The 12,338-nt window shown below is 41.6% G+C and overlaps 1 protein-coding gene across 2 annotated transcripts; it reads right to left on the reverse strand.

Annotated features, from left to right (window-relative positions):
• Window positions 1-1,106: 1,106 nt before the first annotated feature.
• LOC123063631 (ABC transporter A family member 2) lies at window positions 1,107-7,103 on the reverse strand. 2 transcript variants are annotated; one of them, XM_044487513.1, is made up of 16 exons: window positions 6,683-7,103; window positions 5,172-5,403; window positions 4,819-4,988; window positions 4,518-4,703; window positions 4,234-4,329; window positions 3,946-4,146; window positions 3,714-3,858; window positions 3,384-3,610; window positions 3,179-3,296; window positions 3,007-3,083; window positions 2,834-2,923; window positions 2,603-2,746; window positions 2,205-2,519; window positions 2,033-2,113; window positions 1,781-1,957; window positions 1,107-1,614 (listed from the first exon to the last, which is right to left on the reverse strand). In XM_044487513.1, exons 1-16 carry the CDS (start codon window positions 7,049-7,051, stop codon window positions 1,360-1,362), a joined length of 2,883 nt encoding a protein of 960 aa, XP_044343448.1. In that variant the 5' UTR covers window positions 7,052-7,103; the 3' UTR covers window positions 1,107-1,359. The 2 variants fall into 2 exon arrangements, with proteins under 2 accessions (XP_044343448.1, XP_044343442.1); XM_044487507.1 differs by having other exon boundaries at window positions 3,702-3,858.
• Window positions 7,104-12,338: the final 5,235 nt, after the last annotated feature.

Raw genomic sequence — 12,338 nt, forward strand, 5'->3', positions numbered from 1 at the left:
AGAATCCAGTCCCGATTCCCCCTTTTCAAGCCACAACAGACGAAGCGAAGCCCGAGGCGGAGATGGCGTCCGCGCCGCCCGGACTATGCCGTGGGCTTTTTTTCTGTGTGTGTGTGTGTGTGAAATATGCTGTTGGCTTTTTCTTTTTCCTTTCCTTTTTTTCTTTCTTACTGGTTTTCTACGTTTCCTTTTTATTCTTTTTGCTCTTTAAACATATGTCTACATTTTTTTTGTGTGCACATTGTACATTTTTCGTACACATCAGAAACATTTTTATACATGTTTACGATGTTTCAAATAATTAGGTACATTTAAAAAAATGATGTATATTTTTTCGTACATGTTGTACATTTTAACAAATTTAATATTTTTAAATACATGATTAATATTTTCTTAAATACATGTTAAAACAGTTTTCAAATACACATTGTGAAGCATTTTTTGAATCACACAAAACAACTTTAAAACTATGCGAATATTTTTTACATTGTATAAAAAATTGAAGGTCAACAACATATTTTTGAAAATGTAAAATACATTTTTAAATGGTCGGAAATTTAATTTTGAATTACACAAACATTGTATAACATTTTAAAAATCACATAAATTTTTTAAAAGCCTGTATGTTTTTTAAATATCATGGATATTTTTTTAATACTATCAACATGTTTTTTGCGAAAATACTATCAACATTTTTTAAATAATACTTGTTAATATTTCCCAAATACGCAGTGAATATTTTTTGAATTTAAGTAAATTAATTTTTAGGAATATGTGTATATTATAATATTTCGAATATAAAAAAATAAGAAAAAGTACAAAAAATATGTACGTCAAGTTGGGCTGGCTAATTTAAGGCATCCTTAAGCTGAAGGCATCATTCGTCTAGCACAAAGCAAGACATATCCCCGCCCGATCGAAACCGTGCAAGAAAGGTATGGATGTGCCATTGACTGGTTGGTTTTTTATTGTCTCAAAAAAAATTAACTGGTTGGTTTTTTTTTGGTATTAACTGGTTGGTTCCTTGATGTTTTTCTGGTGAAGGTTGGGAGGCTATCAGATGACCAGATTACAGTCCACTCTTGAGAAAAGTGACCATAATCCCGAAGCAACAAATCAACTCGCTGTAACATAATATACTTTTCAACCAACCCTACAATATGTGTCATCACACTTGCCACAAGACAAAAACGACATCATCTTCCATCTATTAATTACCAAGCCATTAATTAACCACGGCAAACAGGATACCACAATGCTCTAGTACAAACATAATGTACATTACCAGCCTTTCTATACTTACAACCACCCCTGAGATAGTTCACACGAAAATCGATCGACCTCCTGCGTTCAAGCTCATCATCTTGCTGTGGGGACCTGGTTTTCGTCAATGACGTACCCTACAGGGCCTCCGCGGCCGACCGACCCCCTGCGCGAAAGTGAAGGAGGCCTTGTCAGCTCCACATTTGCCGGCACAGGGGTTTCATCAGAGTGGCCAGAGACGCAGAGCGTTCCGCTGTCATCCTGGTCCCAGAACACCTCCACCATGACTCCTCTCGGATGCTCCTCCGTCTCGGTTCCAGGAATGCCCACGAAACGCGCCCCCTTGGGTATCTGCATTCACAAAGTTGGTGAATTCAGAGAGATGTTCACAATGGGCTGAATAAAGACTAGAGGTATCTCCACCATATGATACTGGATGTCAGCTATATGCATCTCAGACAAGTTATCTTTCATGTTCGCAGGTGCAGTTATGTTCCTAGGATTAGTGAGGGCAAACCTGAATTGATGCTCCGGATGACAGGTTAAGAGTCACTAGTGTCCCCTCGGCGGTAGAGCTCTCCAGCTCGGCTTGCTTTGCAATGTTCAGGAAGACTTCTTCAAGTGTCGTGAGACCGAGTTGAATGTCTGATATCCCAAATTCCCTTTCTCTGTCTTGGAGTTCCCCAAAGAACCTCTGTTGGTAAAAAGTACTCTTGTGTCATAAATTCAGTTAATGATGTGTGACATAATTTGGGTGTCAAGGTATTACCGTCAGAAGTGGTTCTTTCTCATGGGGGATGACAAACGTTAAGAATGTCCTGCTTTCCTCTTTCGAGTCCACATCAAGCCTCTGTTTCAGAAACATTTTTTGCGGTTTAACATTTCCGCATAATAAGAGAAACGAATCTGAATGACATTTAGTTTAAGGATGAGACACATACTTCCTTGAAGAATGATTTGACAGATTCTATGTTAGGATTAACTGCGGCCTCTGCATCACCGTTGATGTTAGGGCTCTGTGTGTGACCATTTCCTGAGAAATTCACATTAGCGATGTACCCAGTTCCAAATTTCGACTTCAGCCTTATTGAAGTGCCGATACACCGCAATCTCCCCTTTGCCATGATAGCGATTCTGTCACTTAAGATGTCAGCTTCCTCCATTGAATGTGTGGTCAATACAATGGCTCTTCCCTTCTTTGCCTCCTCGATGATGTCCCAGACATGCCTCCTTGTTATTGGATCCATGCCAGTTGTCTGTGTAGGATATAAATGGTTAGATTAACATGTTGCATTTTATGTGTAGCAAGTGAACCGATGAAAATCTGACAGGTCTCTACCGGCTCATCAAGAAACACCAATTTTGGGTCACCAATTAGAGCAATCGCAACACTTAACCGCCGTTTCATTCCACCACTGTAGCTACCTGCTCTAACATTAGCTGCCTGGCTGAGCTTCACTTGGGCTAGTGACTGTTCTGCTACCTGCATTGGATGAACAGAGAAAGATTAATATGCAAAACAATAGAGAGTGTTGGGGAGTAGTTGTCTATAGGTTCTTAAGAAACATACCGACTTGATTGTTGATGATGGCAACCCCTTGATGCTGGCAAACAACTCCATGTGCTCCTTAGCCGTCAATGCATCCCATAGGATGTCAAACTGCAAAGCAAACATATTTATCTTCCATTAAAACTGGACAGCGCCTGCATGATAATATGTGAATGAATGTTTAAAAGACCAACCTGCGGACAGACTCCAATCATTCTGCGAATATTAGACATACCCGCAGAGCTTCGAACGGAATGACCATAAATCAAAGCTGTCACATGTTCAAAGTGGCTTGTTAGCATATTCATAGTTACTGATAACATATCATATCACCAACCATTGCCGCAGGGAAGGAATGACACTGACCATCGCCGCCGGTAATTGGTGTGATACCAGTCAGGCAACTGATTGTAGTTGTTTTACCAGCTCCATTTGGGCCAAGAAGACAAAATAGCTGGTCCTTCTCAAGGTTAACCCATAAGCCCTGGTGAGATTTATTAGGTGGTTAATATCATAGGAACCAAAGCTTGCTTGCTTTTAGTACTAGACTAGAAGATCACTGAGAGCTCACTTTGACAGAATGGAATGGCTTAGTTGTTTTGCACTTGCAGCAACCCATATTAAAACTTCCTGGATAGGTTTTCCGCAAGCCGCGTATTTGAACCGCAACACCAGGATCTACCTCATTGCCTGCAGCTTGTTCTTTTACTAGATTTTCCTCGGTAAGAACATCCTCATCAGTAGGGCTAGCATCATCAGCCGGCCGGTTCGAACCAAAACAGCTACAAAGGCCTCCCTCTGGAGTGGATCAATCAGATTAATGAGTATCGTTACATAATACAGCTAAAAACATGGTGAAGAACTACTGCACACTTAAATAAACTCTGACTTCGCATCTTGCCTCCTTTCCCTGTCCAGTATGAAGGCGTCAGAAAGTAAAACACTGACTTTCTAACACCATTGACATTTGGAATTATGTTGTCGAAGTAGATCGCCAGGATAAACCACAAGAAAAATGTGGAGATGAGCCATATGTAGATGTCATCCTGACAGATGTTTGCAAACAATCAGGGATTTAAGTTGCATAAGCACTAAAAGTAAATACCTGCTAATGAGCAAAGTTTTGTACATACTACTGTAATGACGCAGTCCGTCTCAAAGGATTGGCACGTTTTACGCTGGTTCCAGCTAATACCTTTGTCTTCTGGAGTTGCTGTTGCCTTACCTAGAATATTGAGGGCTTGGGCAAAAACATTAGGAGGAAAGAAGGACCATATTGTCTGGTAGTACGCCTCATAGTTATTTGAATATGGGAACCCGAAGGTTGTAACAAGCTGCACAAGCAAGTAACCAAGGGGTTTGCTTATTTTCTGACAACTTGAAATACTGTATCTGTAAGATGATGATTAAGCAAGCATTACCTGTGTCAAGAATCCAATGATGAATATTGCAAATCCAACAGTAGTAGCTGATGCTGCTTTTGCTACAAATGTGGATATCATGAAAGCAAAACCAAGCTGCAGAAATTATCATGAAGAAGACTGTTAAGGAAAAAAGAAAAAAAAAACATTTGTCTGCAGATTCTGATAGAAATTCAGAAAATTAATAAACAAAATTCATTCATGGAAGCATGATATTTATCTATATTTAACACTCCAAATAGAGACAAGCAAAACAAGCATACCGATCAGTATATATAGCTTACCATGTTCAGTTGGAAGAGGAAGAATAGGATGAATAAGATTCCAAAGCTATTGTTCAGGAAGAAGTCAAACTGGAACATCATCCCAAAGAGCACCGTGAAAAGTGCTGAGAGTAATGTAAGCAAGGCCTCCCAGGTAAGCCATGATAACCAATAAGCCGATTCATAGAGACCCATGATAGACATAGCCTGTGAATGGTACCAAACTTAATAGTGATGCCAAGCATGAAGCCATAAAAACCTCGACAAAAAAAAAGATACACAAATCGTAGCATGCAGATGGAGAGACGGAAAAAGCTTGAACCTGACGAAGTTTAAGTTCTTTCTCTGTAACCAAGGCACTGATTTGGAAAACAAATCCAAACATTGCAATGGCAAGGAAGAAAGTTGGCCCTGCTTGGGCAATTGTAGAGAAGGTTTCAGTTGCTGGGTGAGCAAATTCCTTGAATCCCACAGTCCAGCTAAAATTTGGATCTGTCAATCATGAAATTTACTGTTATTCCCAAGTACTACTATAAAATGGAAGCAACACTTATTTATGCTGCATACATATAATCTGAAAATTGTTGCCAAAGGATATGAAAAGTGTGGTACTACATACTAATTGGTACGCGTGAAACAAAAGCATTCCTTAAAATACCACAGAAGCAGCAATACCTCCAAGAATCAGCCTTGCCATTTCTCTCTCAGCTGCAACTTGAAGCGGTATCTGGAACTTGAAGGTGGGGTCCTCATATGTTCCTCTTCGAGCTACTGGAGTGGAGTTTGTCTGAATACCATACGACATCTGGGTGGCATTTATATCTTGAAAATGCAAAGCGCCAGGGCAGCGCATCGGGTTTGCAAATAGCCAAGCATCGACTTCATCTGGAGTGCTAAAACCTAAGACCTGAGAAACTCACCATGAAACAATTTAGGTAGCATGTACTGTCGCATATCGAGTAATAAACAATTCAAGGGTGACCTGCAAAGTTGTTTGAGTAACCCTGAAGAAACTCAAGAACTTTAACTAGTCCACATGCTATAGGTTGCAGTTTATCACAAAATTCAAATTTATTCAACTGACAGTAAACTATTAGTTAAAATTTATTTTATCCCGAATACCATCCTTAATTTATTCAAGTTGTGTATGAAAAATAATGAAAAGCTTCAGCAGCTGAATTGAAGTATACTACTGTATTTCAGACCACAGTACAGAGGAAAACAGGGCCTGTACATTAGTTGATTTGACCATTACATTCAATTAACAAGAGGTTGTGGTTGCATTTAAAAATGTTTGCAAAGAAAACATATTATCTTTGAAAAATAAACCAACACCACTCTTTGATATCATCGTCTCTTCTGTGCTAAAGCAAGCATATTTTCAGTTAGATTCAAATCTACATTCACACCGTCTTCGTTTCCAAGGAAAGACATTGTGTACTCAGATAAATAAATTAAACTGTGGCACGAAAATGACATCAAAGTCATCTAAGACAAGCCAGAACTGAATTTGGCTGTTCCAAGTAGACCTGCATGCATCCAAGTAGAAACAAAATAGGCTCTTTTCCCCCAACATTTTCTTAGGAAAAATCGCAAAATTCTGGCATCCAAAGTGGGTGCCCACCGTTTGGTTGGAGTGCGGTGGTAAGCCAAATGGAAGCAAACCACATAGCGACATTGTCAACATCAAACCCAAATGATGATCTAAGTTCAACATCAAATCAGCGAATCTCCTCAAAAAGGCTTGAAGGATATATATAAATTAAAAAATTGACGTCGCACATAAGCCGGTCCTCCACCAAAATCAAGTTTTCACCCAATAAGAAAGTTAAAATCTGTCTGTACCGAGCAGTAAAAAAACTGAAAACCTTCAGACCTGGGACCAAACCACAATGCTACTACATGAGTCCAAACAGTTCAGTCTGACGACCTCATGGAGCGGTTAAAATCAACTCAGTTCCTCAAAATAATTCAGGCAGTTTTCTCTCGACAAGAACGCACGGAGAATTTCGACCCCCCTCACCGAAAAAACCCCCAAATCGTCACGCTAAACGTGCGAGCAACCAACTCCGCGGCACGAAGACCGGCCGAACGCACGCCGCGAAATTAATCCACCACGAATAATTGCGCGCAGAGTCAAACCGATGACTGGAAAAACAAAAAAACAGAGGAATCAAATCTCTGACCTTCTCGGCGGGGATCGTCCGGCCGGGGTTGTTCCTGCGGATGGCGTCGACGAGCGCCGAGACGCGGGCGCTGCCGCCGCCGCTCCAGAGGAAGTCGTAGCAGGGGGTCTTGACGAAGAACTTGTCCTCGCAGGGCGGGATGGGCGGCGCGACGAGCGCCTTGGGGTCGCGCACGTTCTGGTAGGCGGTGGTGTAGGAGAAGCGGGAGCGGACGGCGCGGTCGATGCAGAAGATGAGGAAGATGAAGAGGAGGGAGGAGAGCAGCTGCAGCGCCGACGAGCGCCGGTGGCGCCAGGCGAGCGCCGCGTTCTTGCGGAGCAGGGAGCGGTACTGCTGCCACGCCAGCGCCGGCCCGCTCAGGAGCTCCATCGGGGGTGGAGGTGGGGGTGGACTGGGGGCGGAGGAGTTCGAGTTCCCTGGGTCTCCGAGAATGGTTTGGGTATTTATTAGGGGGGCGACTGAAAACGGCCGGAAAACTGGAGGAGAGGCAGCCGCGCCGGACTGTCCTCCTGTCCTAGCTGTGTTCCTCAGTTTTTAACACCGGCCACCGTAGAGGACGGGGCGTCGACCTGTTGGCTGGGTAGCTGAGGTTGCTGCCAGACTATCCGAGTTCGAGTCTTGGCACGGATACATGGTGTTTACGAAGTTTTTTCTATAAAAAAAAGCCAATGAGGATTGGTCCTTGGGTTGGTCTCATTTTTTTAACACTAGCCACCGTGGTGAGTATCGCACACAAGATATGCAGGAAATTAGTGTACTCCTTCCGTTTCTTTTTTACTCTGTATGTATGAGATTTGTGTTAAGTCAAACTTTGCAAATTTATATTTAAAATATCAACATTTACAATACTAGATAATGTAATATGAAACTAAATTCCATATTGAATCTAGTAATAGTAATTCGGTATTGTGAATGTTGATACTTTGATCTATAAGTTTGGTCAAATACTTCCTCCGTTCCATAGTAAGTGTTGTAATTCTAAACTAAGCTTGAACTAACCTTAGTTTAAAACTGCAACGTTTATTTTGGATCGGAGAGAGTACAATTTATACAGTCCTCTCGTTTCTATTTACTCTGTATTAGTTCCGTTATAACTCAAAGTTTATAGAGTTTGATCAAGTTTACAGAACATATTATACCCTTTCACAATAACGAATGCCCCCATCTGTATCAAAATATAAGACCTTCTTTTGACACTACCGTAGTGTCAAACATATATGATGTGAAAATATATTCTATGATCATTGTAACGGTATTGATTTGATATCGTGGATGTTAACATTTATTTTATATACTTCATCAACGTTTGACTTGAGACAAAGATAATATGCAAAGTAAATAATCCACCCCAAAATATAAGGTGTGTTATTTTTTTAAGTCAAATATGTGCATGTTTGACCAAGTTTTGAGTACAATACCAAACTTTTATCACTAGATCCACCATGAAAAGTATTTTTATATTTTATTTATTGTGTATTGTAGATGCTTATATTTATTCTAAAATCTTGGTCAAACATGCATAAGTTTGACTTGCGACAAAACTGACGCACCTTATATTTTGGAACGAATGGAGTACTATTGGTTGTTATTTAAGATAATCTCATTTAGTTACTATTATGGATACTCCATTGTTGCGGGTATAAATTGGATTCTGGGGATTCATGAAGATATCTCTCACAATAAATACATACTATCCTACCAAAGCATGCATCATTAAATTAGTACTCCATGTATTACTCTTTGCATTCCTTAATGTAGTGTATATGTTTTTAAGATAAAATTTGTAAATTTGATCCGACAAGTTGGGAGTTGAGTCGCCGGTGTTGGAGGTGGATGATCTAGATGCGATGTCTAGATTAGATCTACTGAAGAGCTATTCTACGCTTCTAGCAATTCTGGAGTGAGCATAATTGGTTTGATGCCAACATTCGGCAAAATCATAAGTTGCCAAAAGTTGGCAACTTTTTGTGAGATTGACAAGAAAATTTGGTAGCCAACCAATCGCTAGCCAGCATTTGGCATTTGCCAAATATTGGCATGCCAACTTTTGGCACCAAACCAATTATGCTCTTCCCTTCCCTTCTCTTGTTTGGTCGGGTCCAGACCCTTATATAGTGCTCTTGGTTGGGGCCATCGTCCTCTGTCTCGATCTTCTTGGCATACAAGCATTAGACTTCTCTGTGTCTAGTAACTGCATGCGTTCTTTAAAGGAAACTAGGGGTGTCACGTTTGAGGAATTGGTCATCCAGGCACGACCCTCCCATACCGTGCACAAGCGGGAACATACGACCCACAATATAACATCTGATGCATAGGTAAGTGTTGAACCCACTCCCCCTCGATAAGCCCCCCCCCCCAACCCAATCAGTATGTGTAATGAGACCACGGGTGAGTTGCCAAGTCCTTCGCGTTGTCTTGTCATCGACAGGTGACTTGTTCCATGTTTACCCGGCCTTAGTCTAACACATTGTCTTTGTTAGACTGCTTGTCTGCCTCGCATTCCACCGTCACGTGGCTTCTTCCCTAAGAGACGTGAATTACGGGTGGTGCGCCTTTTGCCGCCTCGATCTGCCCTGCGCTTTTATCACTCATCGTTTTAGCTTTTGAGGATGTGTGGGGATGAGGCTTTATATTCTTCTTCTTTTATCCATCAGGAGATTATCACCCTGCCCCACCTTATTTAGATGCCATAGACAAGAAAAAAAACCTCATGGGTCCTAAGAAAATTTTTTTGAGGGGAAAATCTATCCTCCAAGAGAAAGGGAAGACTCCAATGGGGCACCCCTTGGTTGTTGAACAAAGAACAACTCTACCAAAGTCGCCATATCGGCTCGATCGGCATAATAACCGCCAATATGGTGTTTTGACCTAAAAGGTCACTTTAGCAGAGTTGACATCCGGACCGAGTCGCCATAATTTATGGAGGGCACTCCATATCGAGCCTACAAGCCTCCATATTTTGGAGACTGAGGGCGCTGGTTTGGAGGGCATTCCATCCATCAACCGCTTGCGCCGGAAGGAATGTTTCAGGTCCCTCCTTAGGCTCCCGCGCCGGTCATCTCCTCTCCTTCCCCTTCTCTCTACTTCATGCCCACCAAAATTAGCACCTCGCTGCCCGGCAACCCGGAATCGGCACCCAATCGCCAGAATCGATACCCCACCATCGGAACGAGATCCTCTGACTTAGATCGATCTACTGCCGAGGGAAGTAGTACGCGTTGCGCCTTCCGTTGGCGATCTGACGACTCGCTGTGAGGTGCGCTCTTTCCTTCTCTCTCATTCGTGCCCACACGAACACAAGCAGCCCATCCGGCCCAACAGGACGGCACCCATCGATTCATCGCCTCAGCTCTCGTCTCGTTAAAAAAAGGAACTCTCGCCTCGCCTTAGGGTTCGCCGGCGGGGAGTAGCAGCTCCGGGAGGATGGGACGCCGCCTAGCCGTGGAGGCGGCAGACAGCCGCCGCTTCGTCCAGGTGTCAGGCCGCCTAGCAGTGGAGGCAGCAGAGCCAGTAGCTGCCTCGTCCAGGGCGCGATGCGTCAGAGCCATCGAGGACGTGGAGCTGCGGAGCCGGCGCCGTCGAGGTCGTGGAGCTGCCGAGGCCACGAAGCCAACCTCGTCAAGGCTTCTGCGGCCCATCTGCTCTGCTGCTTGTACTGTGTCTTGATGTACTAATGTTTTCAGAGTAAAAAGAGAGAAGCTACAGCAGCATTTTGAATGTTATGATTGAATTACTGTTCTAGTTTGTACTTCTACATTTGCATTGGTCCAACTTGGATGGTACTTGTACATGTGCAGAGTTGAACAGATTTGTATGGAAAATGTTTCTGCTTTCTTGAATGTTTGTTTTGGCTGAAGAATTGTTCCAGTAAATTTGAAAGCATATAACAGGTGTAGTTAATTAAAGAGGATAGCACCTGCTATTGACAATTTGTGAGCATGTCCTTCCAAGAATAAAATGATTTGCAAGTCATAATGCCTGCTTTGGCTGCTGAATGTAAATGAGCATGCATACAAAAATTGCAGGTGCATTGAACAAAATAGATGCCAACCCAGGGAGTATATCTCTGAAATGCATGAAAAAACTGATTAATCAACTAGAACCTAAACTGAACTGAATGGCCAAATTTCACAAAACCATGCTTGTTTGTGCTCTCATTCAAGTAAATAGCACATGGTTGCCCCAAAACAGTAGCACTTCACCACGACCCAGTAAATAGATCATCTGTAATTGGTCCCTGGAAATTGAATTAAATAAGTAAGTATTTATAAGAATAATTGCCATCCCCTAAATTTGTAGACTAATTATATGGGCAAGATTACCATCAAAAGTTGAGTAAAGCTAAGACTGTCCTTGTAATCTTGAGACTCCTTCATATTGTCCTTGTAAACTATAACATCTGCAACTTGTCCAACCTCTTGTTTCTTCTAATGAAAGAAAATTTGAGGGTTATGAGAATTGATGGGCAGAATATTAACATTGAAAAGACAATAGTTATTTAGAAACATACCTCTTCCTCGAACTGTGATGTAGTTTTGTTTTCTCTCTTTTTCCTAGCCTTGTGCTTCATCTCAAGCCAATTTCTTTTTCGGTTTGCACTTTTTGTTTCGATATCCTTTTTCTTTAGGCGTGCATTAGCCAACAAGTCGTTTGGTGGGCTAGCATTTGTGGGAATAGTACATGGGTACCCAGATGTGCTTGTACATGCAGTAATTTTTTCTTCAATCTGCTTACCAAGGATGTCAAGTGTGCTATCTACTAACACGATGCATTCTTCAAAGTTGGCTGCTCGATGTGCCAAATTTTGAAATTTGAGGGACATATATCGGTAGCCAAGAATGGCATCCATATTTGAATTTGCGATTATATTTCTTCCCATGTTGTCTTGTACAGTTCCGCTTCGTGCTTCTCGTGACCATCGCTTTAACACATAATGTGCCGGTAGTGACTTGATATTCATCAAATCAAGAATTTTCAGGGCATGACCACATAATATCCCAATTCTATCAAACTGCCAGCAGCTGCACTCAACTGTTTGCTTCAAAGGATCGCCGATAACTTTATACTCCTCCTCATAGGTAAAATCTCCAACAAGATATTCATTACAACCATCCAATGCTTTGGTACAAGCTGATAAGGATATTTCATATTCGCCTTGAAAAGCTTCAAATATACATGGTGTATACAACTTGCTAGCTTGCACCAATATAGGTGGTGGTATCTTCATAAATAATTTAGGCAACTTTTTCCTTGATTCAAATTCTGAATTCAGTTCATTATTCCTTTTCCCTTGCACAACCCTTTCAAAATGCTTAAAGAACCGGATGATATCAAAATCTGCTTTGAAATGGATTTTCAAGTCATTGTTTAAACTCTCACTCACCTGTGTACTTCTCATTCCTAATGTGAAGATGTCCTTCATATAACATTCAACCCATTTTCCTTTAACTTATATATACTATCCAACCAGGTTTGCTTACTCACCTTTTTCCTCATGAGGTCAAACTTCTGTTCAAATTCTGCAATGTCTTCATACTCAAACATGCACGCGCTAAAATCAGATAGAATACTTGTATCTTCATCCTCCTCTTCATTTTTCTCTTTCTTCTTCCCTTTCTTCTTCCCCATTTTCTTCTCTTTTTTCTTCTCTTCATTC

This window comes from Triticum aestivum, chromosome 1A, assembly GCF_018294505.1.
Source record: "Triticum aestivum cultivar Chinese Spring chromosome 1A, IWGSC CS RefSeq v2.1, whole genome shotgun sequence".
Classification (NCBI taxonomy): Eukaryota; Viridiplantae; Streptophyta; class Magnoliopsida; order Poales; family Poaceae; genus Triticum; species Triticum aestivum.